Source organism: Phoca vitulina, unplaced genomic scaffold, assembly GCF_004348235.1.
Source record: "Phoca vitulina isolate PV1807 unplaced genomic scaffold, GSC_HSeal_1.0 scaffold13, whole genome shotgun sequence".
NCBI lineage: Eukaryota > Metazoa > Chordata > Mammalia > Carnivora > Phocidae > Phoca > Phoca vitulina.
The window spans coordinates 45,369,898-45,396,866 of record NW_022589716.1 but is presented as its reverse complement, the minus strand read 5'-3'; the positions used below and the strand labels follow the sequence as shown (position 1 = coordinate 45,396,866).

At 48.2% G+C, this 26,969-nt stretch overlaps 2 protein-coding genes and 1 non-coding gene across 4 annotated transcripts in view; 1 reads left to right on the top strand and 2 right to left on the bottom strand.

Annotated features, from left to right (window-relative positions):
* COPG1 (COPI coat complex subunit gamma 1) lies at positions 1 to 25,957 on the bottom strand. The gene is made up of 24 exons (XM_032412034.1): positions 25,800 to 25,957; positions 24,818 to 24,870; positions 24,291 to 24,371; positions 23,961 to 24,032; positions 23,772 to 23,851; positions 21,657 to 21,732; positions 21,332 to 21,424; positions 20,858 to 20,944; positions 19,390 to 19,547; positions 19,169 to 19,302; positions 18,014 to 18,081; positions 17,580 to 17,768; positions 16,566 to 16,661; positions 13,799 to 14,042; positions 12,489 to 12,564; positions 10,483 to 10,586; positions 9,883 to 10,008; positions 9,493 to 9,561; positions 6,196 to 6,338; positions 5,709 to 5,880; positions 4,703 to 4,800; positions 3,048 to 3,186; positions 2,621 to 2,719; positions 1 to 493 (listed from the first exon to the last, which is right to left on the bottom strand). The coding sequence occupies exons 1-24, from the start codon at positions 25,834 to 25,836 to the stop codon at positions 363 to 365; spliced, it is 2,625 nt and encodes an 874-aa protein (XP_032267925.1). The 5' UTR covers positions 25,837 to 25,957; the 3' UTR covers positions 1 to 362.
* On the bottom strand, positions 22,676 to 22,779 carry LOC116637260. Its single transcript, XR_004300444.1, has one exon. It is a non-coding gene; the product is annotated as a U6 spliceosomal RNA (small nuclear RNA).
* Positions 25,958 to 26,003: 46 nt separating the features above from the next.
* CNBP (CCHC-type zinc finger nucleic acid binding protein) overlaps positions 26,004 to 26,969 on the top strand; it is a 67,317-nt gene continuing 66,351 nt past the window's right edge. Inside the window, exons 1-2 of one of the 2 annotated variants that reach the window (XM_032412037.1) lie at positions 26,004 to 26,195; positions 26,614 to 26,718. The gene's annotated coding sequence lies outside the window, so the exon portion shown is untranslated. Of the gene's footprint in view, positions 26,196 to 26,591; positions 26,719 to 26,969 lie in introns of both variants that reach the window. The other variant, XM_032412036.1, reaches the window with a different exon arrangement.

The window sequence follows — 26,969 nt, the reverse complement described above, 5'->3', positions numbered from 1 at the left end:
CAATAAATACATGCTGATTTATTTATATGGATAAGATGGTTTTCTTGGGGATAAATTCAAGAGGAGGTGCGAGCATTTTATTCATTTGCGATGTCCCTACCCTGACAGGCAGGGCAGCAGGTTCTAGGACAAGCTAAAATCATCCCCTATTTAAAAAAAGAAAAAAAGGTTACCCCCTGGCAGGCCTGGGGCAGGGGTTAAATTAAAAAAAAAAAAAAAAAAAATTTTTTTCCCAGTGATTTCTAATTGTTTTTGATACAGAGGCTTGGGAAGGAGTTTCCACTGGATTCAGGATGAAGGCATGACTTCTGCGCAGTGTTGGGGGGAAAAGGGTAGGAGTAGGGCTCATGCAGCCTGGCCTCTTAGCCCACAGATGCCAAGATGATGTCTACTGGCAGCTCCTCCGAACTTCTGGCTGTCACCTGCATTGTTACTGTGTCCAAAAGCAGCAGTCGGGAGCGCACCAAGATGTCATGACCTCCCCGGAACACACCTAGAGGGAAGACAGAAGTACAGGTATGTAAGGAAGAAGGAAGCTGCAGAAGGTAGGTTGAGGGTGGCATTTGCAGCAACTGATCAAGGCAGCTGTGGTGTAGTGAAATGGGAATGGGTCTGGAAACAGGGGAGCTGGGCTGAAATCCCTAAGTGAGACCTTGTGCAAGTCACTTTACCTCTCTGAGCCACAGTAGCCTCAACTACAACATAGAGGAGATGATTATACTAACCGTTTTTTGGTTTTTTTTAAGCTTTGCCAGGTGCAAATGAATTAATGAACATACAAAGTTTCTACCTGGCATCACAGAGGCTCTCATGCATGTTGCCTAAGTCTAAGAGCACAGATGTAGGGACAGCCCCTCCATGACAAAACCGCACTGCAGGTGCCTGCAAGACCCAGGGGACTGCTTCAGTTTGGCCAGAAACATCCGCTTGGGGTCTATCAGCTGTGAGCACTGAAGCAGAGCTGCCTCCCAACCCTGTTTATAAACACTCAGCAAAAAAAAATCTCCCATTTCATTTTGTTTAATTTTAGGTGTGATAACTGTATTGCTCCCCCCCCCCCTTTTTTTGACACAGAGAGAGAGACAGGAGAGAGGGAACACAAGCAGGGGTAGTGGGAGAGGGAGAAGCAGGCTTCCCACTGAGCAGGGAGCCCAATGGGGGGCTCAATCCCAGCACCCTGGGATCATGGCCTGAGCCGAAGGTGATGCTTAACGACTGAGCCACCCAGGCACCCCTGCCCCCACCCCTTTAAACAAAGCACTATTATCTCTTAGAGAAACATACAGAGGTATTTACATACAAAATGCTACCTCTGGAATTTTCTTTAAAATAACCTGGGGTGGGGAGTAGAGTGAGTGGCGGTATAGATGCTGTTAGTTGTTGAAGCTGGAGGATGAGCACATGTGGGTTCACTGTACTATTCAATTTTTGTGTAAGTTTGAAAATTTACATGTTGACTTCTTAAAATGCCATTCCTATTAGAAAAGACCAACCAACCCAGTAGAAAATTAGAGAAAGGATATGGAAATAATTCACAGAAAAAGAAATACAAACAGCACACATATTTGGGAAGATGCTTAACTTCATTCAATATACAAGAAATGTAAAAAACTACACTAAGATACCATTTTCCACCCAGACTGGCAAAGATCATTTGATAATGATTTGATAATATACTGTATATATTACTGATTACTGTATTATACTGATAATATACTATGTTGTCCACAGTGTGGAAGGAAAGGCATACAGTTCCTATGGAAGGCAACTGGATATTTTTATCAAAATGAGAAATGCACTTTGACTTGGTAATGCCTTGGTTAATTTATCCTATAGCTATCCTCAGGGCATACATGCAAAATAAAGTATATGTATATATATGTATGTATGTGATTATTCACTGTAGCATTGCTCCTAAGAGCAAAAGCCTGGAACAATCTAAACGTTCATCAATACAGGCTGATCCTATAAAATATGGTACACCCATACAATGGAATACAAGGAAGCTAAAAAAAGTATGAGGATTCACTTTGGGATGATAAAAAAGTCCTGGAGAAGGACAGTGTTGATAACTGCACATTAATGCAGATGTACTTAATGCCACTGAGCTGTATACCTGAACTCAAAATGGTCAGTTTTACATTATGTACATTTTACCACAATTAAAAAAAGAAAAAGAGGAAACTATGTATTCTTCAATTTATTTTTAATGTAATCTCCACACCCAATGTGGGGCTCAAACTCACGACCCTGAGATCAAGAGTCGCATGCTCTACCAACTGAGCCAGCCAGGCATAGGAAAGATCTGTCAAGTGAAGAGTGAAGTGCAGAACAATATGTATACCATTTACACATAAACATTTGAGTTAAAATAGGGAAATGTGTACATATACCGGCATTGTTTGTAATAGCAGTGCCAGTCGCCTGTAATCGGAACGCAACTAGATGACAGGCAGCAAGGGTCGGAGGATATTTCACTGCTGGTCTTTTTTTTACTTTGTGAATTTTCAATGCTGTGACTTTGAATCCCCGTGTTCCCAGTGGGAGCCCTCAACCCAGGATGCAGTGGCATCCAGGCTGTGAGCTACACAGGCCCTTCCCACCTAGAAATGCTGCTTACCAGCCAGGAGCAATGTGTGGGTGTTCTTGTTATCTGGCACTTTGTCTGACCTCTCACAAGGGTGCATTCCCAGGAATTTCACGATATTGCCCACAGCCTCTGTAAGGAAAAATCCCAGCATCATTAAGCCACATCTTGTTTCCCCTTTGTGTCACCACCATGCCCCCATCCCCTAAGCCTGCTCTAAGGGGATTTTTTGGCTTATTTATTTTGTAATCTCTACACCCAACATGGGGCTCAAACTCTTGACCCCGAGATCAAGAGTTGCATGCTCTTCCACTGAACTAGCCAGGCGCTCCTCTAAGGGGCTTTTCATGAAGTGGCATCTGAAGTATGTGCTCTTGACAGGACCCTGGATCTCTGGGAGGCAAAGGCCGGCAGGGGTGAAAGGGGAGGACACATTTCAACAGTAGCCAAGGATTTTTACCTTCAAGTGTCTTGATGGTAGACAAGGTGAATGTTTCCTCCTTCTCAAACTCATCCCCTACCTCATCCCAGGCTGCTTCGAAGTTTAGCTTCATGACCTTTTGGATGTGATCAGCGACAGTGACTTCCAGATCTTCCAGCTGGGGAGATGGAGGTGGAAGTTAGGCACACACCTCCAGGGGAATGAGTTCCTGCTTCGCACACCTCTGCTCTGAACTCACTGCTCATCCCTTTCTGCAACGCATTTAGTCAGTGCTGGCTAGGCGCTGAGCACTGTGCTCGGCTCTAGGGACATACAGTAAACTGGATATCTGTCCTTCAAGTGCTCCCAGCTAAGTGGTGTCCTTTCAATAGAAATGCCCTGACCCAAGTACTCACCTGAAGATGTCAGCTGCAAGATCACATCCCTTCTGAAGCCTGCCTAGAGTAAGTGCCTCAAGGATCCAGAAGGTCTGCCTCCTATGGCTCTATCACTCCTGATTCAGCAGATCCCACCCTCTGCCTCAGCTGTGTTCTCTGAGCCTGACATATTCTGGACCCTACCTCCATCTCAGCTGTGTCCTCCCTGAACGTGACACATAATATTACCCCCCACCTTGGACAGAGAGCACAAAAAAGTTCCCCATTCATTCACCCACCAGATCTTCACTGAGCCCCTACTCTTGGGGATGTTTAAGGTGTGCCTAAGTAGGACTCAGCTCCCACAGCAGAAACAATGCCTCAGGGCCAGTTCTCCCAACGAGCTCACTTGGTCCTAGGGCAATTCCTGATCTTAGGGTCACTGCTGGCTTAGGGAGGTCCCCTCAACAATGGCTCCAGTGTGACAATGGTGAATATCAGTTGTATTCCACAGTAACTGTCCCTTTAGTTACGAGGAGCTTGAAGAATCTGCATCCCCAGGCTGAGTATAATAGTTGGCCCTCAGATGGCACTGAGCCAGTGCCCCATGGTCAAACCCCAGAGCGATCCTGCACTCAGCTCCATCCAAGCTCAGAAAAGTGTAATCAGAAGTTCTTTGAGTGCATGAAAGGACCACTCAACAGATGCAAACTGATCCAACTTCTCTAGAAAGCAATTTGACAACAGGAATCAGTCTTAAAGTCACGCTCATCTTTTGACCCAATTTTTCTACTTCTAGGAATCGATCCTAAGGAAATAATCTGAAATGCAGATAAAAATTTGTACCCAAAGGGATACTTAATGCAGCTTTTACAGTGAAATTTGGAAGCCCAAATGTTCAACATTGAGGGAATAAAGATCAAGTGAGTTATCTCTACATACCAGAGTATTTTAAAGTCATTAAAAACTTCGTTTATGAAGTATTTGTAATCATACAGGAAAATACACTATGGTTTTAAGTGGAAACAGCAAGATATATAATGACCAGAATGACCTCAATTATATAACTCCTACCCACCCCTCCACATAACTCCCAAGGGCTACGAGTAATGTTTTCCTATTTGTTCACACTTGGTTTTTGTAGTTCCCAAGTTTTCTTTTTTTAAAGCATGCATTCTTTTTAAGTTAAAAAAAACACTTTCTTTCAAAGAGCCAAAAATAGCAAGAAAAAGCTTCAAGTCTAGTTGTTAGCTCCTCGGAGGGGGTTGCTCTGCAGCCTCAGGCACAAAATTGAGCCTCCTAACACTGGCTTCTTACCACATATTCATCTTCATAGCCTTCATCATCCGTCTCCCCAGTGGTGGGGTCACAGTCCTTGACAGTGAACTTCATCATGCAGCTGAATGTGCAGGCCACTGCAGGGAAGAGAGGCTGGGTGGTCAGGATGCCCCTAGCCACTGCAGGGGACGAGCTCCTCCATAGGGCAGGTGGCCACGGCCTGCTCCCCAGGCCTCTGTTATATTATCAGTAGCAGCAACCCGACAGGTAGCCATCCAACCCCACAAATCTGGACAGAAGATACCACCTTGTGGAAGGGCAAAAGAGTCAAGTCATGGGTCTGAGGAGGCCCCTCAGAGGGAAGAAAGAGGAAAAGCAGAGGTGCTACAGGATGGCTAAGCCTGTGCCACAGTCAAACGTCCACTGTCAAAGGCCTGGAAAAAGACGCTGGTGGGGGGCACCTGGGTGGCTCAGTCATTAAGCGGCTGCCTTCGGCTCAGGTCATGATCCCAGGGTCCTGGGATCGAGCCCCGCATCGGGCTCCCTGCTCCGCGGGAAGCCTGCTTCTCCCTCTCCCACTCCCCCTGCTTGTGTTCCCTCTCTCGCTATGTCTCTCTCTGTCAAATAAATAAATAAATAAATAAAATCTTAAAAAAAAAAAAAAGACGCTGGTGGGTCCCTTGGAAGGAGTGGAGTTGGGATGTTTCAGTCTTTGTACTCTCATGGTGAAATGAAAGAGCCTCTGGCTGAGGACCAGAGAGACCTGGGTTCTGCCTCTTACCAGCCACATGAACTTAGGTGACTCATTTACCCTGAGTCTCAGTTTTCTCATCTAGGAATAGGGAGAGCAGTACTCATCCCCCTAGGTCGTCTGTGAGGGCGAAATGGGACGATGTATGACAAGTTCCCAGGACTCAGCCTTTCTTCTTCTTCTAAGACTGAAATCAAGGAGTTGAATCTCTCATAGGAGACAAATGGCTGGTGTACAACCGGCCCACCCCATCTGGATTCCCAAGGCCAGGGTGGTTTCTGGAGAGGGGCTCACCAGCTGTAGGGTCTTCCTTGGGCAGTGCCACCAATGTGTAGCAGGTCCCAGGCTGGTTGTAGGGTAGGCTTCGGGCAGGCACGTAACAGAGCACCTCGTAGGCTTCAGTGGGCTCCATCTGCACCGTGACGTTCTCCAAGGTCTGGTCGTTGAGTGTGTTTGTGCAGTCAAACTGGAGCAGGGAGAAGAGGGGTTGCTTAGACACTGCTCTAGGTCCAAGCCCTGCTGCAGAAGAAGAGCCCAGAGGTCCTAACTCACCCTATGACTCCTATCCCAGTACCCTTGCACAGGCTCCCTGTCCCCATGCTGACACACAGGAGCCAGAGAGGTAATGGGTCAAGGCTGCAAGACACATACCAGCTGGTGACAGAACCTATCATCACATTGGGCTTCTGACCAACTCGGTGTGGGACCCTATAGGACCCGTCAGACTTGGGACCACTCCCTAGCCCCACACCCCAGCAGGGCCTTAGCCCTCCCTGCTCACCTGGAACACCATGTGGTCAGTGAAGGTGTGTTTGGTGCAGCGGATGACATACTCAGTCTCTGATTCAGTGAGGGCCACAGGCTCAGGTGAGGACTTGAAGAGGGGCCCCAGCCCATGGAACTCTGGCACCGCTGCCAACTGCTCTGAAAGCCACAGTCCACAAATTCACTCAGCCTTTCAATTCCCAGACCAACCTGTGATGGTTTCTAATAAATGCTCATGGCCAATTTTCCAGGTCTTTCACCCTACTGAGATGGATGGATGGATACGTATATACAATGACAGGGTACTCGCTATTTCCCAAATATACCAATGCGTTTTCTCCTCTTGCTAACTTTCCTCAAGTTGTACCACCCACCATGAATACTCTCTTCCCCTCTGTCTCACAAAAGACCTCAGCCACAGAAAACTGACTGGGAGACCCCAATGGCCTAGGCCTAATCCACTTGGGAGACTCCTACAACTTTAGAAGCTTAGCAAGGATTCTTAAAAAGGAAAACTCTAAAGATGAGATGAGTGATGTTATAGCCACAGAATCAGGCAAAAGAACAAACTGGTCCTATACATTTATCAGTTAAGATAAATGGCCAGTAAGGAGAAGTTTCAGATTCAGACTTTAAGTGGTCTGTGGGCAGAAAACCCTACTTTAAGTGGTCTGTGGGCACCTGGTAAGGCCTATCCCTATACCGCGAAGCCAGGTTCCAACACTGGGCTGGGTCCTCTGGCCCACAGGCCCCCACCCTGGCCCATCCAGGCGAAGGAGACCTCTGGCAGCAGTCTGCACACGAAGTCCGCCTACGATGGCTGTGCCTACTCTTCCCCAGTCTATGGCAGGGGCAGCGTTTCTCAGACTATGGTCAGGGATCACTGGTGTCAGAATTACCTGGGTTAAAAACTCACATTCCTGGCCTGTCCTAAATAAGCTCTATCAGAATCTCTGGATTTGGGACTCAGGAATCTGCATTTCTAAGAAATTTTCTCAGGTGATTCTGATATGCACTGATTATTTGAAGACCACTGCTCTAAGATTTTTAACTTGTCTTCCCAGTTAAACTGAACTCTAAGGACAGGAATTGTGCCCTGAGCCAGGGATCTGATATTTTGCCCTGAACTTAGTAGGTACTCAATTCATGTTTCACGGATAGAGACAGAAAGTGGGCATTATTATTATTTTTGCCTTCTCTTTGTGACTGCTTCAGCCCTCTGCCACCCGAAGGCAGCTGATGAACGTGCAGGCAGTAAAAAGCCCAGAAAGAGCAGCTTAGATCAGTGGGCACTTTTTTTTTTTTTAATTTTATTTATTTATTTGACAAAGACACAGCGAGAGAGGGAGCACAAGCAGGGGGAGTGGGAGAGGGAGAAGCGGGCTTCCCGCTGACCAGCGAGCCCGATGCAGGGCTCGATCCCAGGACCCTCTGGGATCATGACCTGAGCTGAAGGCAGACACTTAATGACTGAGCCACCCAGGCGCCCCATCAGTGGGCACTTGAGTGCTTTTCTATGGGAATTTATTTCATCGGGCCCCAAGTTTCTAGACCTGACACTTAACTACCCTGGGGCATTCTGCTAGAAGCTATCAGTTAATGCCTCTGACTTTCCAATTCTTCACCAATAAAATAGATATAATAATCTCGTTCACAGGATTATTGTGAAGATAAACGAGGCAATAAATGTCAGGATCTAGCAAAGTTCCTGAAACTGAACAGGTGATCAATAAATGTTAGACTTTGGAAGATTGTTTAAAGATGAAATTGATAGCCTCTAACAGACTTAGAAGGCGGCTTCCTTCGAAGGTGTGGCAGAATGGTGGCCCCAAGATGTGTACAAGATAACTCCCAGAACCTAGAAATACATTGTATCACATGGTAAAAGCAAGTTGGATCTTGAGACGGGAAGATTATCCTGGATTATCTGGTGGGCCCAATGTAATTACAAGGATCCTTAAGAGAAGGAGGTAGAAGGCTCAGAGTCAGATTTGAACAGGCCACACTGCTGGCTGTGAAGGCGGAGGAAGGGGTCACCAGGAGAGGAATGGAGGAGGCCTCTAGAAACTAGAAAAAGCAAAGACACGATTCTCTCCTAGAGCCTCCAGAGGGAGCCAACACAGTGAAACCCATTTTAGACTTCTGCCCTCAGAATTTTAAGATAATAAATTTGTGTTGTGCTAAGCTACTAAGTTTGTGGTGATTTGTGGTAACAGCAAGGAGAAAGTAATACAGAAGGAAAAGTTCTGTGTTAGAGTGATCCCAGTTAGCTCCAGATCCTAGTTTTGCTGAATCTGAAAGATGACAAAAGACAGGATTCTGGAATGGAATGGAATGGAATGGAATGGAATGGAGGGGAGGATTTATTTTAATTCAACAATAATTGGGAACTCACCCAATTAGGAGGAAGAAAGGCACTGTGCTAAAAGCTATGATAGAGCATATAAAGGACAGAACCTGTGAAGAACCACACAGAACTAGTTAAGAGAAGACAGAAGAGCTGGAGTAGAAGTGATGAGCACAGGGGATCCAGGAAGAGGGGCATGTGTTAGTCCTTGAAGGTGGGAATTAGTAGATAATATGGTCTGGCAGTTAGACACACAGCCTCTAGCCTTAAAAAGATACAAGACCAGAGGGATAGATAAATACCTAAATAAAACCTTCCCAGACAATGTGGACTGAATGCCTCTGGAACCCCCCAAAAAAGTGTTAGGGTCTTTGGACCCCAACTGTACTGAATCTGACATTTGGCACGAACCTGGGCTCCAGGGACCCAAGCCCTCAGAACCAAGGCTAAGTGGCAGCTGTGAGCCAGTTTGATGTGAATCTTAATTCCAACCCCTGTACTTTCTTGCTGTGCCACCTTAGGTATATCACTTTCTCTCTCTGAACTTCCGTTCCTCCAATACCAAATGGACCTGATGACTTCCACCTGAGGGTCAAATGTGCTGTCTAAAGTACTCTTAGGGCCCAGCACTCAAGAGTAAGAACAGTTGTTGAGGGGGCGCCTGGGAGGCTCAGTCAGTTAAGCATCTGCCTTTGGCTCAGGTCATGATGCCAGGGTCCTGGGATCAAGCCCCACATTGGGCTCCCTCCTCAGCGGGGAGTCTGCTTCTCCCTCTCCCTCTGCCCCTCCCTGCTGCTCATGCTTGCTCTCTCTCAAGTGAATAAATAAAATCTTAAAAAAAAAAAAAAAAGGGATACGGACTGTTGTTGATTGAGTCTCTCCTAATTCCCCTGAGAAGAGCAACTACCCTAAAGCTGAGGAGACCAAGCCCAGGTCCTGAGAGCCCCACCAAGCACTGCTACTCACCCTGGAAGATCTCTTGCCGGGTGGCTGCCACTTTCTCTGGCTGCTTGGCGGCTGTGATGGGGGTGCTTTCTGCAGGAGCAAACACACATGATGACCAACGACTCCAGTAATGGGGCAGTGTGGTGTTGACCACAGAGCTGTTACTTACGGATTATAACTTCCAAACCCCCTGAGAGCCTAAACAGTTGAGAGTACAGAACATGTGAGAAAGAGAGGGAGTGTTTATGTGCATGTGTCTCCATTTCCTGGAGCCAGATGTAGAAAGGATTATTCCATCCTCTTGGGACAAAGCCCTCCCATCCTGGCTAGGTTTAGTGGCTTCACGGCCCATGCAGACCCTCCAGCAGAGGCCTGGATCTGAAGGCTTCCGAAAGCACAGGTGTTACTTACCTGTTCTCTGCTCTGCCATTGGCGTGGTGGCCAGGGGCACAGACTTGAGGTCAAAAGGTTTTTCTGATGGTTCTAGAGTGTACTGCTGCAGAGCTCTCTCCAGACCAGGGATGGAAACGGTCAGACCTAGAAGTCAGTGGGAGAGAGACACTGCCTGAACACATGACAGAACGAGCACCCAGAATCCCCCATGAAAGACTGAGGCCCTGGGGTCTAGGTTGTATGATCCTAGACCACTGAGAAAACCACTTAACCCTCTGGGCTTCCACTTTCTCATCTACATCCTCCTTCACAGGGCTAGTATGGGGATAAATGTATATAAAAGAGTGACTTATAGAGAGTAGAGTACTATGCAAAGAGAGATTTTTATTAATGACTAGTGTTTCAATTCACCGAGCTGTTTCCACCCACATTGGTGTGAACCGCAAGATTCTAGGTCTGCTAAGGTTATAGTCATGCCATGAAGTTGCCATGAAAGTCTAGCTGAAAGTGTCTTGCCTCAGACTTCCCCTACCCAGGGAGGGTGCGCCTGCTCTGGAGTGGTGAGAAGGGCCACAGCCCGAGGACGGGACCAAGTCAAAGATAGCCAGTGAGACTCACCATTTAGGATATAGCCTGCATTGAGGGCCTTCTGCTTCTGCTCCAGGACATTGAGATAGAAGGTGGCTCGGTCCCTTACTTCATTGTCATCGTCCATCACACACCTGTAGCCAGAACACACAGTACTCCTGACTGGAGCCCCCAGGGGTGGCAGGAGGGATGCTGCAGGGCTTCATCAGAGGGTAGTCAGAGGAAGCAAGTCTCGTAAAGCTCAGTCCCCACATGTGCAATCCAGGCATCAAATGCACAGAGGAGCCTATAATATTCTAACTAATTACCTAAGGCGTGGTCATATTCATATTCCCTGGGCCCTCTCCCTAAAGTCCACCTAGTGAAGGAGGCAATCTCTTATATCCAGGGTCATATGTCAAAAAAGAATTTAATATGACTCAACAATTCCCCTCCTGGGCGTATTCTCATGAGAACTGACGACAGGTCACACAAAAACTTGTACATGAATATTCACAATAGCATTATTTGGAAGAGCCAAAAAGTGGAAACAACCCAAATGTCTGTCAATTGGTGAATAGCTAAAATGTGGTCTACCCGTACAATGAATTCTTTGGCCATAAAAAGGAATGAAGTACTGGGACATGTTACAGCATGGATGAACCTTGAAAAAAACATCACAAAGAAGCTAAACACATGAAAGGCCACAGATTATATGATTGCATTTCTATGAAATGAAATGATCAGATAGGGCAAATCCACAGAGACAGAAAGTAGATTAGTGGTTGTCTAGGGCTAGGTAGGAGAGTGCTGGGGGGAGGGCAAAGTGACTAGTAATGGATATCCAACTCTTGATTTTGGCTCAGGTCATAATCTCAGGGTTGTGAGATCCAGCCCCGGTTTTTTTTTTTTTTTTTTTTTTAAAGATTTTATTTATTTATTTACTTGAGAGAGAGAGCATGAACACAAGTGGGGGGAGGCAGAGGGAGAAGCAGACTCCCCGATGAGCAGGGAGCTTGATGCGGACCTTGATCCCAAGACCCCAGGATCATGACTTGAGCCGAAGGCAGACACCCAACTGACTGAGCCACCCAGGTGCCCCATAGGGTTTCTTTTCTTTCTATTTCCACCCTCATCAGCTAACCAGCAAAAGAGTCAAGGAGGCATAGCTGAAAACAGCCTCGTCAAACTTCATACATTGCAAAAAACCCCACAGGAACCAAGGAGTCTTCATGCTGGGAAGACACACCCACACTGAGAAGACTGCCCTAGCCCAACAGACATTTACTCTGCCCTGTAAGCCCCATGGATATAGGGTTTCTATTAGGGAAGATTAAAATGTTTTAAACTGGGGCACCTGGGTGGCTCAGTTGGTTAAGCGGCTGCCTTTGGCTCAGGTCATGATCCCAGGGTCCTGGGATCGAGCCCCGCATGAGGCTCCCTGCTGGGCAGGGGGCCTGCTTCTCCCTCTCCTCCCTGCTTGTGCTCTCTCTCGCTGTCTCTCTCTAATAAATAAAATCTTAAAAAAAAATGTTTTAAACTTAGATTATGGTGATAGTTACACACAGCTCTGTGAATATACTAAAAACCATCACATTATACATTTTATTTATTTTTTTTTTTCAAAGATTTTATTTATTTGACAGAAAGAGACACAGCAAGAGAGGGAACACAAGCAGGGGTAGTGGGAGAGGAAGAAGCAGGTTTCCTGCCAAGCAGGGAGCTCGACGCGGGGCTCGATCCCAGGACCCTGGGATCATGACCTGAGCCAGTCAAAGGCAGACGCTTAACGACTGAGCCACCCAGGTGCCTCACATTATACATTTAAAATTGGTGAACTTTATGGCTCACAAAATATATGTCAGTAAAGCTTTTTTTAAAAAAGAAAATAACAACAACAAAAAAAAGAACTCAACAATGGTCACAAAATTTTTGCATGATACTGTTTTTCATGCTTTTCCATGCTTTCTATTTTTTTTTCCTACAATCCACAGTTATATAACTTCTCTCCCCCGGGGAACACTGTCATCCCTCAGGGACCTCTGGCTTAGCCTCACCTCTTTAGCAACACCAAGATACTGGGTAACATCTCTTCATTCTGGGCTCCAAACTTGGCCAGAGCACTCACAGCACCTGTATTTATAAAGCAAATATGATTTACCCAATGTATCTGACAGCTCATAGCTTGGACACTTACAGTGCTTAGAATGGGTCTTTGAGCAAAAGAGTCCCAGAGCCAAGCATCCCGAGCGTGGAGGCCCAAACCTGCCACCAATGCAATCAATGGCCCGGGGTGGACCTCCATTGGGCCTCAACTCCCTCATCCATTTCAGGGAGAAGGCAGCCCCATTTTTAAAGGTTCCAGGAGCCATTTCAGCATTGACTGCGATGAGGCCACAGAAGACAGCCACACATAGACTGCTCAGCTTCTGTATCCAAATGGCCTCAACTTGCAGTTATTAGCCTTTGCATTAATATAAATGAGAAAATGAACTATTATTAATGAATATCAATTGCTGAAACAAGAAAAATCTGTCCACTGGGGCATAAGAAGGACAGAAAATTTAAAATAAAATTAAGAACATGACAGTTAATGCATTGAATTGTACACTCTTAGAGTGTGAATTTTGGGGCACCTAGGTGTTTCAGTTGGTTAAGCATCCAACTCTTGATTTTGGCTCAGGTCATAATCTCAGGGTTGTGAGATCCAGCCCCGCATCAGGCTCTGCACTGGGTATGGAGCCTGCTTAAGTTTCTCTCTCTCCCTCTGCTCCCCCCAACCTTTTTAAAAATTTTTTTAAAAGATTTTATTTATTTGTCAGAGAGAGAGAGCACAAGCAGGAGGAGGGGCAGGCAGAGAGAGAAGCAGACTCCCCACTGAGCAAGGAGCCCGATGCGGGACTCAATCCTGTGACCCTGGATCATGACCTGAGACGAAGGCAGATGCTTAACCAACTGAGCCACCCAGGCATCCCATGCTCCCTCTCTTTAAAAAAAAAGAAAAAAAAAAAAAAAAAAAGAATGAATTTTCCAGTATGTGAATTGTATCTCAATAAAACTACCACTTAAAAAAAAAGCTAACCAAAACAAAACAACAACAACAAAAAAAGACAAGCAAGAAAAGAAAGTTAAACGTAACATGTAGTGAAAATTAAAAGCCAAAAACCAGTAACACAAATCAGAGAGCTAAAGAACCATTCAACTGGGTGACACCCAACCATCTAAGGTCCTTCCCACAATGTTATAAATCACCGAGCTTGTGAGGCAAGAACACAGAGTGCCCATGGGCGGGGGCTTAGGTCCCTTTGGCAGGCCATCTGCTCAAGCAGCAGCTAAGAGCCCCCATTCAGCCCTGGCTCAGACCCACCTGCCCGGACCTCCTCATGTTCCAAGACCACGCGGTTATAGATGAAGCGGATGTACTTGGAGGGGTTGTTGGTCTTGGGACCCTCCTGGCCTAGAAGATGCAGGATGCGGGTGGCCAGCACCGTGAATTCGCAGTCCTCGATGAACTCGCACAGGTGCGACAGCCCAGTCTCCTTGCTCTCTGTGTTCTCCTCAATTATGCTGATGATGCAGTCCACGATGGCCCGCTTGTACTCAAAGCCGCCCTGCAGCAGGAGGGGTTGAACTGAGCAAGGAGGCTGCTCTTTCCAGAAATGAGCTGTGAGGCCCAGCACCTAACCAGGACCAGGGACAGCAGTCCAAACACAGAACCTGGAGGCAAGGGACCTGGCTCTCGGGGAGTCTACCTTATTTTTTGTGTAAAACATAAGGCGTGGACTGAATGCTCACTGGGGCCCTTCCAGATCTAATAGTAGATAGTTTAATAGAAACATTTTGGGTCTCGCTTTCCTTCCCAACTTTGAAGTAAAAGTCAGACTGGGTGGTACAGATGTTATGGAAAACAGTACAGGGGTTCCTCAGAAAATTTTAGAAAACAGAATTACCATATGATCTGGCACTTCTGCTTCTGGGTATATACTCGAAAGAATAGAAAGCCGGGTCTCAAAAAGATAGCTGTACACCCATGTTCATAGCAGCATTATTCATAATCGCCCAAAAGTGGAAGCAACCAGTGTCCATCAATGGATGAATGGATGAACAAAATGTGGTCATTCAGCCATAAAGGGAATGAAATTCTCACATGTCCTACAATATGGATGAAACTCAGTAACATTTATGCCAAGTGAAATAAGCCAGTCACAAAAAAACAAATAGTGCATGATTCTACTTATATGAAATATCTAGAGTAGTCAAATTTATACAGACGGAAAGAACGGTGGTTTCTGGGGACTGCAGAGGGAAATAGAAAGTTATTGTTTAACAGGCACAGAGTTTCAGTTTTACAAGATGAAAAAGTTATGGAGATTAGCTCTACAACAATGTGAATATATTTAACTGTATTGAACTAGACACTTAAAAGGTTAAGATAGTAAATTTTATGTCATGTGTTATTTTACCACAATTGAAAACAAAACAAAACAAAACCCAAAACAAACAGAACGGGGCAGCAGAGAGCCAGAAGACCCCAGACCAAATCTGTGCTCTGCGACTTATAGACACTAACGACAGAGGTGCCAGGAGGCATGTAATCTGGCAATGGAAGTGGAGTGGATGGGAGGGGTGAGGCACTGGACAGTGCCCGTAGCACCTAAAGAGGGAAATCACCACTCAACCCAGTGTTGCCAGATCTTCCGAGTTTTGTAGGAGAAACTAGAAATCTGTTGTGCTGGTGTTGGTGGCTGTTTTCCTGATTTGTAAATAATGGCCACTAACTTGAAATGTTTAAAACTTTGTACAATCCAAGTACAACTTGGCTGTGGGTCAAATCTGGCCCCTGTTCTCAGATTAGTTTGTTTTACGGCTGTGAGTCACTTTCCTTGTCTGAACCTTAGGCACCTTCATAATAAGGACCATCAGTGTACTTACTTGACAGGTTATTGTGAAGAGTAAGAAAGATGCTATTTGTACGCTGTTGTACTTCAGTGAGACTGTTAACGCGAGTAGGCGCACTGTAAACCTTCAAAGGCTATTTTCAGTGTCAGTTTTACAGCCAGCCAAGCAGCATGGGGGGCAGCAAGACGTTCAGAGTAACTGCAACGAGGCTTTGCCGGCAGCTGCTCTGACTAGAGAACAACACAGCCCTGTGCATGAGCAACAGACCCATTCCTAAAAGACAAGGTCTCAAGTGTCTGACTGCTGCACTCTAAGGAGTGAAGGTCTTACACTTAACTGATACTTGGAACCATGTATTTTTCTGGGAGGAAAGGAGGTCTGGGGGAAAATCATGGAGTCTGGAGCCAGATACATCTCCGTTCAGATCTTGGCTCAGATACTTACTGGGCAGCTGACCAGAGGCAGGTCACTTCACCTCTCTGAGTCTCAGATCCCTGATTTTAAAGGGAGAAAATGATGTCTGTTGACAAGGCCTGTTATGAGGATCACAAGATTGTGTGCACTGTGTAGTGTCTCCAAAATGCTGGCCCCATTAGCTGAGGGCTCTCTAAGTATTAGCGCCCTCCTCCCCTCTAATATCTTAGGAGCCCCAAAGACATCCCAGGCAAAGGCACCTCACCTGCCTTGGTCCAAGGGCTACTCTGGGCTGGGGCAAAGGGGCAGCTGGGGACCAAATCTACTCTAAAACCCTTTGCTTCTGCTCCTCCGAATTAACTTATTTTGTTGAGACACCCAAGGAAGGCAGTGTAAGTGAATCACTAATTCACATCAGAAACAAAAACAGAACCCAACGTCACATTATGAGCACCAATTTCAGAAGAAACCAACTCTGGAGCTCATGGAATGGCCCAGAAAATTTCTATATTAGACAGCAGTGAAGAACACAGGTTTTCCTGACTCTGGCACAAGCATTGCCCCAGGACATCTGCTGTGTCTTTAAAGCCAGGTTGGTGAGTCATTGGTTATTACTTCAATTACTAGGAATTGGTGAATGTTTATACTGTGGTCCATGAGGATTATAAAGGGCCGCAGGCACCAGGAAATCCACCTGGTTAACAGGTTGATCTGGGTACCCCCCACGAAGACGATCTTGGCTCCAAACTTGAGCATGGAGCTAACAGCCAGGTCACTTCCTACATGAGGAGACCTGGCATGCCCCAACTGCCTGCTCTTACCTCTTCCCGCAGCATGGTGAACAGGAAGTTCATGAGCACGGCGTGTTTGCGAGGATACTTCTGACACAGGGCACTGATGGCCTGGACCACCACTACCTAAGTGAAACAGACATGTGTGAGCAGCAGCCCCTGCCACTAGGGTCAACTTACTTAGTTCACTAAGTGCCAACGGAGTCCTTCCTTAGGCCCAGCCAGGCCGTGGACCTAGAGGGCAAGGAGAGAAGAACTCCATCTCTACCCTCAGGGAGCACATGATCCCTGAGCCCATCCAACTAGGGTGGCATGCACACCAGTCTCAACAGCCCCAAATCCAGACTCTAGGTCCCCCAAACTCAGCTTTCCTCAGATCTCAAGCTAAGTCCACAGGCCCCTCTCCATCCCACCTGTACTGCTTCTCTTCCTACCTCCACTTCCACGATCTCACCAATCAGCTGTTCTGGCTCCTCCCTGGGTACTCTGGCCTTGACCCTTGCACACTATCTCTCTGCAGTCCTACCTCCTCCCGTGGTTTTACCCACCTCTTCTATGCCACACACTCCCAAACCTTTGTCTATTGTCTGAGCTCAAGACCAGTGTTCCAAATGTCTACAGGCAACTCCACCTGGTGCCCACTGGCACCTCAAACTCAGCATGTCTGCAATCACCATCATTACCTTCTCATTCTCCTCACCCAGGACCTGACTCTCCCTCCTTCCCCAAACTGATCAACACTACCACCATCAGCCCACACCAGAAAACGAGAAATCTCTGACACTTGCTCCCTTAGCCCTCACTCCGTGCCCTGCCAACCAGCCTCACAAAGGAACAATATGGACAAAGACCCTAGGGCAGGATGTGTGTGTCTCCCAAGGCTGGGCCCTGTGAAGGGCGACATGCCACCCCCTCCACCACGTCCTCAAGCCTGAGCAGCCCCCAGGTCAATCCTGGCCTGGGGGCTGGGGAACATGGGGGAGCAGGCACAGAGTTATCTGCCTCACTCTGGGGACAGCAGGTATTCCAGGCATGCCCAGGTACCTTGAACTCATCCGAGATCTCCGACATGAAAGACGAGATCTGCTTCATGAGGCGGTCGATGCTGCTCTCACTGCCGGTCTTGAGGAGCGTGGTGATGGCCAGTGTGGCGATGCTGCGGTTTGAGTCCGTCACCAGGTTCTCTAGGTCCAGATTGCAGGCCGTCACTGCGGACGGGTGCTTCATGGCCACCTGTTTGGGAGGACGGAGAGAAGAGAGATAAAAAGGGACTTCTGTTATTCCACTGGATGGCTCTGGCCTGGTCAGAGGTCCTTTGGATGAGCCCATCTCACCATCTGGTAGAAACGAACTGTGACCAGCACCACACCTTTTGCAACTCAGGTCAGGGGCCACGACATGCCTCCAGCTGGATCAGGCCACCTCCCTGACCCTCTCAAAAGGCCAGACCCCCATTCTGCCCACCCCTAAACCCTTACCTTATTGAGGGTGCGGACAGCAGCGTAGCGGAGAGCGGCCTTGGGTGAGCTGCAGAAAAGCTGAAGCACTGTGGGGAGACAGATGCCATGTGCCAAGCTGCCCTCACCACTGAGCAGCTGGGAAAGCCCAGGCCTCCAGGGGAGTGGCAGGACAGGGCACAGAGGGCATGCAAAGGCTAGGGGGCTGTTCAGACCCAAACGCTGTGCTCACTTCCCTGCTGGCACCCTCATCACAACCAAGGAAGAGAGCTCATGAGCAGAGAGGCTTTAATATGCTCGTGAGAGCCCAGTGGGTGTCGTGAATGACGACGGCTGCTTACTGAGCACCTGCCATGTGCCAGGCATTGTGCCAAGGAGCCGCTGTGCCTTGTCTCATTGATTTCTCACCATCCCATGAAGCAGCTTTTATTATTATCCCCATTTAACAGATACAGAGACTGAGGCATGCAGGGGTAAAGCTACGAAAGTAACTCTAGACTAGCTGCCAGTAAACGGCAGAACGAGGATTGAAATCCAGGACTCCCCACACCTGAAGCCTGAGCCCTTTACGCCTGTGAAAGTAGAACTGCACTCCTCTCTCCTGGGCATGTACAGAACCCAGCAGAATTACCCCAGTCCTGGTTTTACCAACTGCCCTGGTTCATATCCTATGTGGGTGCACATCAGGCAGCATATCCCTCCCTGTGCCTTGGCAGTCAGGAAGCCAGGACCCCAACCCAGGCTCTCGGGCTCCAGTGTCCAGGCTGAGGGACCCCTCTGAATTGCTTTCTCCTTTGAGACAGCTTGGCCTCTGGTGAGCATGAACTGGTTTTATACATCTTGGGTTCTTCCAACAGGCCCTCTTGCCATGGCTAGCCAGCCCGACAGGCTGCAGAGTGGATCTGAACCCCACCTCTGCCTCTTACCAGAGCCCCAGGCTCTTTAATGAATAGTAAGTTAGGACTAAAGTACCCTATCCCCAGACATAATGCACGTGAGAGAGCCTAGTACAGTGCCTGGCACCGAAAACGTACTTCCTAGATCCCGAATCCTTTTCTTAACACTACGCTCTGGCCTGTTGGAGGGCTTTTTCTTTCTTTTGCCCAACCCTCAGCCTGGGGCCTAGCTTCCAGTAGGAACGAAAGCATGGGGCTAGGGCAAAGTGATGTCTGTAACCTGACACAGCCGGGGCCAGCTCTTTGGCGCTACAGCCTGGAAGATTGACGATGGCCGAGGCGGCTTCGTACACCACCATCTCGTGCTTGTTGCGCAAACAGCTCTCAATGAAGTCAAACAGTGGGCTGTCACGGCTACAAAAGAATACGGGTGGCAAGAAGTTGGGGATGGCCCAGCACTGAACGAGGAATCACCTGGCCAGGGGAGACAAGAGCCATTACCTGCCGTCCTCCTCCTCCAGCTGCTTGCTGGCCACCCGGATCATCATGCAGTAGGCAAAGGGAGACTTGAGGCCGTGCCGGGTGAACTTGCTGATCATTTTATTGACAGCCAGGCGGTCGTTCTTACGCACATGGTACAGGAGCCCCAGAGCATGGTACTAGAGGACAGAGGATCACGGCAGAGCACAGGTGTGTGAAGTTCAGGTCTACCGGCTGTGTGAAAGTGTATCTGTAGTCTAGCTCTTGCCCCCAATTTTGGCAAGGGTCCCAACGGAAAGCATGAGTACAGATGTGGAGGGGACAACAGATGCCACAGAGATGAAAGAATGGGACACGGTGTCTTTCAACAAGATGAGAAAGCGGGAGCCAGGCCCCGAGCATGGACATGTGTGGTCAAGGTGGCGTGCGGCACACTTCCCATGAGACCTTACAGCATTAAACCTTACAGTGCCCCTGAAGGTAGATATCTGTAGTCCCACTGACTTGCCCAAGGACTCATGGCCAGTACTGGCAAAGCTAGGTCTGGAGTGCCCAAAGTCAAGGGATTCCCCTTCTGGAGATGTAAGGTGCACAGAGCTACTTCCTATCCCCCTGCTCTTTGTTTCTTTACCAGAGTGGCATTCAAGGGCTAAGTCATGCAACTGTGCGTGTCTTGTATGTGACAACCTTCTCTGACCCTGGGAAGTATCTTGAGGGGCCAGAGCTGGCCCTGGAGAGAGGGGAGTCAGCACAAAGGGTGAAGAGAAAACACACAGGGAACACCTACAGGTAGGCACCCAACAGATCAGATGGGGTTTTTTGTTTTTTATTTTAAGATTTTATTTGAGAGAGAGGGAGAGGGAGCACGACCAGGGGGAAGGGCAGAGGGAGAAGTAGACTCCCCGCAGAGCGGGGAGCCCAATGTGAGGCTCGATCCAGGCCCCTGGGATCATGACCCGAGCAGAAGGCAGATGCCTAACCCGACAGGTCAGATGTTTTAGATGCTGTCTCATATTATCCTCACAGCTTTGTGAGGCAGAAACTTTCATTCCCATTTTACAGACAAGGAAGCTGAGACTCACAGAGGTAAAAGGAATTCCTGGCCTAGGTCACTGAAAATGAGTTAAGTAGCTGAAAGCCCCACCAAGGTATTTATATGCATCACTAACCAAACCAACTTGGCAAAGGCCCTCTGCCTGCCTGGGCCAAGTTTGCTACCTACCATACCCCAAACACTACTCAGCTGGTTATCAAATACTTGAATATTTCTGTCCCAGCTGGTAAGCAGCCTCTAACTTAAACCTTCCCAAGTGGTGCCCTGGATTCTTTCCCCACACTCCCAAGTCTCCCCACAATCCAATGACAGAAGGTTAAAGTCTGCTCCTCCTAGAGACCACCAGGATCTCCATGGTGAGTGTCCATTCTGACAGGCTAGTGCCATGCCATCTACCTAAGGATTGTAAATATCATTGCTCTGCTCACACCTCACCTGGACCATGATGTTATCACTGGATGCCGCCTCCTGGGCCTCATTCACCCAGCGCTTGACCACGTCAAAGCTGCACTTCAGCAGGTGCTAGGGGAACAGAGAACATTAAGAAGCAGGCAGGCAGGACACTCAACCATCATACCTCCTGGCCCCAGCTCACAGTTCAGTCCAGCTCTGGATCCTTCCTCAGAAACAGCCCAGAGCCTCTCCGTTGTGCTGGTTCTGCGAGACAGTGCACAAGGATAGCTCCTACCCTCACTCTCTGCCCTGGTGGCAGATCTCCCACCAGATCCAAATTCCAACAGTCAGTCACCCCAAGAGATGGGTCAAGAGTTCCCCAGCATGCTTCACTAAGAAAGTAGGTGGGACTCTCAGATCTGGGGATACAGAAACCCTTTTTGTCCTACTGAAAACCAACACTGATATTTCCTCAGTTTCCCAATCTGCTGCCCAGCCCCCCAGGGTGCTACACACCAGGGAAGACACCAGGGCAGAGCTGGAGACACTGGGCACCTTGTCCACAATGGCCTGTTTCATGTAGCGCTCGATAGCCTGCAGCATGGTGCTCTGTGGGGACAACAAGTGGGGGCAGGAGGGGACCCAATCAATCCTTGGTGACCATCAGGAGTGCAGGTGATGGGTGGAAGAGTGAGGGCAAGAAGGAGGCAAACTTTTATCTGGTGTTCCTGCACCCCACCCACACCCCCACAATGCCTGGCCCAGTGCTTTGCCCAGGAGACTGAGCCTTGCCAAGAAGCAGGGAAGGAGAATGGCTGCTTGGTGGGGGCAGGAGACTCACGTCAGTAATCTGGCAGAGGGCACGCACAGCTGGGCCCCGGTAGTTGTCTTCTTTCCCAGTCATGTCCTTTGTTAGGCTGTGGGAGGGGAAGGCATTGTCCACACATAGGAGATTGGCTGGCCCTTCCCGAGCACATGTCCCCATCCATTCCTCCCCAGCTCTGGTCACCACACTTGCCTGAACTACCATACGAGTCTCCTAACTAGTGCTCTCACTGTATTCTTACTCCTTCCTGGTCAAAAGCCACACGGCAACAAGAGAGATTATATAAAACTCGAAAATGACCAGGTCACTCTCTGGCTTGGATTAAAACATTCCCAAGGCTTCTTACTCCCCATTATCATCAAGTATAAGCTCCTTAACAGAGAAGTCCCCAAACAGGTCATGCTCTCTCCTCTCCAAGCCTTTGTATATGCTATTCCCTCAGGCTGGAGCACTCCTGGCTCCCTCCACCTCTGTCCTGCTATCTATCTATCTAGATTTCTATCTCTTTCTTCTTCTTCTTCTTTTTTAACATTTTATTTATTTTTTTAAAAGATTTTATTTATTTATTTGACAAAGAGAGACACAGCAAGAGAGGGAACACAGCAGGGGGAGTGGGAGAGGGAGAAGCAGGCTTCCCGCCGAGCAGGGAGCCCGATGAGGGGCTCGATCCCAGGACCCTGGGACTATGACCTGAGCCGAAGGCAGACGCTTAACGACTGAGCCACCCAGGCGCCCTTCTCTCTCTCTTTCTTTCTTTCTTCCTCCCTCCCTTTCTCTCTCTTTTTTAGTAAGAGTTTTTGGAAGAGTTTTTTTTTTTTTAAAGAGTTTATTTATTTGACAGAGATAGAGCACAAGTAGGCAGAGCGGCAGGCAAAGGCAGAGGGAGCAGACTCCCCACTGAGCAGGGAGCCCAACGCAGGACTCGATCCCAGGACCCTGAGATCATGACCTGAGCTGAAGGCAGACGCTTAACGACTGAGCCACCCAGCCGCCCGGAAGAGATTTGTTTTCAGTGGCTTCTTTTTTTCTTTTGAAAAAATATGGAATGCTTTACAAATTTGCCTGCCATTCTTGAGCAGTGGCCATGCTAATCTTCTTTGTATTCCAATTTTAGTATATGTGCTGCCAAAGCAAGCACTTTCCTGCTATTTCTTACTCATCCTTTAGGACTTTACTCAGACAGGTCTAGGAGGCCTTTCCTGATCCAAATTCAAGTTGGATATCTTTCTGGTCTGTTCTCACAGTCTATCATACATCCCACAATAAACTCTATTATATCTTAACGCCTGTCTGCCTGGCTATTTCTCTATTAATTCTGGGGCTGTAGAGCTCATGTCGGTCTTATTTGCTGCTATATTCCCAGAGCTATACACAGGGACTGGTGGACATTCAATAAATATTTTCTAAACAAACCTGTAATGGAATGTACAACATCCCCCCCACCTCCAAAGTGTGGCAAGAATAAGAGAACTGAGCCCTAGTTCTTAAGGACAGGGATTAGAGGGGCGCCTGGGTGGCTCAGTCATTAAGCGTCTGCCTTTGGCTCAGGTCATGATCCCAGGGTCCTGGGATCGAGCCCCGCATAGGGCTCCCTGCTCAGCAGGAAGCCTGCCTCTCCCTCTCCCACTCCCCCTGCTTTGTGTTCCCTCTCTCGCTGTGTCTCTCTCTGTCAAATAAATAAATAAAATCTATTAAAAAAAAAAGGACAGGGATTATATTTTAGTCACATCTGTCCCCTGAATAACTCATTCTAAAGCAGAAACCAGTACTTGGTAAGTGAGCCTGTCTCTATACCCCCCGCACTCTCCATGTCTATTTTTCTTGTGTTCTCTCTTGGTACTCACTAAAGTCTTTGTGAAAGTTCCAGGCTGGCTCAGTTGACTGAGAGGAATCAGGGAAGCAAGGAAGGATTTATGCCTAAGGTAAGGCCAGATAATTAAAAGGGAAACTGTACACTCTAGAGGCTGCCCTGGGTTGGGCAGCAGTAACTGAAAGATGAGGGAGACAAAAGAGGAAACGGTGCCTGGCATTATGTCAAACAAAAGTCTCAATGCCTGATACACATGAGAAAAATCGGCCTCTGTGGCAATGGCATCCATCAAAGGAGCCATCCACAGACCCAAGACTTACCTGCTGGTGACGATGATAACATCCTCAGCGATGCAAGACATCTCCTTGATGGTCAAGTAGCACATCCGACGGAGTGTGGGCTGGTTAAGAAATAGAAAAAGCCCTATGACCCCTGGCTCAGCATGAGGGCCAAGGTTAGGAAAATTCCAATCCACACAAAAGTAGACCACACTGACTGAGGGCACTTACATCATTGGACTGAAAGAGCTTGGTCATGGCAAAGAAGGCCTCGGTTGCTTCGGTGGTCCCTAGGTGCTCCCCCTGTTTTAATCAAAAAAGAAGTCTCAGCCTGGGACAGAGAGGCCAGAAGGCTCTTCCTGCCAGATTAGCCCAAGCCAGATCCCCAGACCCTGGAGAGGATCCATCAAGGGCAACACATCAGAGTTAGACACTGAGGGGACCGAGAGCTGGATGACAACCACACAGGAGCTAACAAAAACCCTAAGGGTTATCTGACTTAGCAACCCTCCCAATAACCCCCAGCACCATTTTCCCCACCCCCAAGCTCCATCCTCTTACCTGGTTTATGAGGTAAAGGATCTTGGTGAGGATGTGGGCACATTTTCGAGGGTTGATGGGAGTTTCATTAAATACACGGGCCTAAGAAGCAATAAAGAACATTACCTTCTAGCCTAGTTTATTTCCCTCCCACTGACTGCCCTCAAGCACATTCAAGGTCTTAGAAGTTCCAGGGTAAATAAATACATTTGCCTGAATGAGCTTATTTTCATAAGGGAACAGTTTTGTTTTGCTTTTTCCTTAATTCACCTATTAACAACTCCTCAAATCTTCCCTAAATATTAGTTAGGGATGTGCTGACTTACTAACAGATACTTAGTAGTAAACACCTGTTAACCAGAAACAGAAAGAGAGAACAAAAACAACAATAAATGCAAGCATAATGAAGTCTCTCCAGGAATGAAGTTTTCCTGTCTTTCCAGGAACAGGTTTTCTCCCTTACTGTTCTTTAACCCACCACTTTGAATGCGTTAGTATTTTGAGCATGCTGTGAACACTTAGGATGAAAGAGGGCAAATGACACTTGCCTCCTGGAGTACTGCACTCTTCTCAAGATGCTGGAATGGGTTGGAGCCTCCACCTACAGAACAGAGAAGACTGAGTATAGGTTGTAGGCCTAAACTGCAAGCCTTCCAGACATTGAGAAGGAAAAGATGTCACTATTGTTTACCTAGCCCAAGTTCAAATTACTCCAGAATGGCAATCAAAGCTCTACAACCTGCATATAGATCCTACCACTCTCCTGCAGGGAGCTCCCTCTACCCCAAACCACTTAGTCACCCAGCAGCCCTGGTACAGTTCTTCTGTGCCTCTCACAGCATCTTGTCTTGCATTCATTTATGTAACTTGTACTTAACTGAGTCCCTACAATGTGTGGGGACCACCATCTCCTAGTGACTAGGATTTCTTCACAGCAAATGTCACATTTATAATTAATTACATGTGTCATTATCTGGCTGGTGTCTACCTTCTCCATTATGCCTGTGACGTAATACTCCCAGGTAAGGCACTGAGTGTCTCATTTGTCCTACTGCAGTCTCAGAACGCAGTACAGTGCCTGACATACTGTACACGCTCAATAGATGTTTGCTGAATAAATGAACGAAAGAGGGTTCTCAGCCACAGAACACTGGCTCCACAGATTACACCCCAGTCTGGCCAGCAGCAGCGCAGCCTCGGCGAATCCCAGGAGGTCTCACAGAGAAAGTCACAAGGGTGCATCTGGCCGCCCCCCCCCCCGCCACAGCTGGGGAAACTGAGGCCCACACATGCGCATGACCCGCCCAAGGTCACCCCCCGAATAGTGGTCCGACCTCACGAGAGGGGGCAGTGGAGCATGCTCGGGCTCTCCGAGGTCTGCCACTGACCAGCTGCGGACCTTGGCACAAACCCTGTCCCTCACTGAGTCTCGGCTTCAGGTCTAGGCAGAGGCCCGGAAGGAGGGCTCCCAAAGAGGGTGCAGAGAGCCTGCGCTAGGGTCCAGCCTCCCCCAAGCCTCCGCTCCCTCACCCGATTCCTCGTCTTTCTTGTCGAATTTCTTTAGCATGGTGGTGCCGGCGGGGCGCAACGCAGCAGCCCCCTGGTAAACCAGTGCAGGGAGCAGCGGCGATCAGGCGGCGGTTCCGCACAGGCAACTTCCGGCCGGCCACGTCGCCCTGCGCTCTGCGCAAGCGCAACCTGCGCTTTGCGCAAGCGCACAACCCAGGGCTGCTCCCCGCTTTAACCCTCTCCCTGCAGGGGAGGGACCGGTCTCAGGTCCGGAGGTTCGCGGGGAAGGATGGAGGCCTTAGACTCGGGGCTGACGTGCACCCCAGCTGTGCGCCTTACGTCCTCCTTATCCGTGCAATGGGAGCGGTGGTTCCTCCCTCACTGCACTGTGGCGTTAGTTTAAACGGGCTTTCGAAGGTGAGGTCCCTAGCACGCTGGCCCGCGGTAGACACCCAGTTGTTACCTGTTACTATTGTCAGCTTCTGGGGGGCCCTCACTTTCAGTCTCCTTACCTTGCCTGATTTTTCTCCCAAGCTCGAATCACCATCTAAAGTATTTTTACTTTATTGATTTTATTGTCTTTTATTCACTGCCGTGGATAATGGTATATAGTAGGTGCTCAGTCAATTCTTGTTGAACAAATGAACTTTCATGCATGAAATGCATGAACTTTATCTTAATAATTCATATCTGCCCACCCACCCCCCAATCACATCTAATCCTGGTGCAAATTGTTTTGTACTTTATTAACTTTCAGGGATCTAAAGTAAAAAACCAGCATAGAAACTTCAATGTGCTTTTAAAATACTTTAGATATTTATCGATCGCCTACTAGATGCACCGCCCTAGTGCTGGAGGCGGGAATGGACTGAAAGGGGGAAAAGAAACGTCACCACAGTTTGTCTTCCTGGGCACCTGCGCGGGACACCCTGAGGCTAAGGTAAGGATGGTGCGTGCCAGCGTGCCAAACTGCATTTGGCTACGGCAAACCCGAGTCAGGATAGCCGAGCGCTGCAATGCGTGTCAGGCACCAGCTTGCCTGGGGAGGGGGCTGCCCGAAGTCAGGCGAGGAGAAGGAGCCCTGGTGAGCCAGTGGTGGAGAGGAGCGGCAGGGGGTGGGGCAGAGGCCCAAAAGTGAAAGAGGGAGTAACAGCATAGCGGAGGAGTGGAATTAGGGGGAGGGGCCAGACT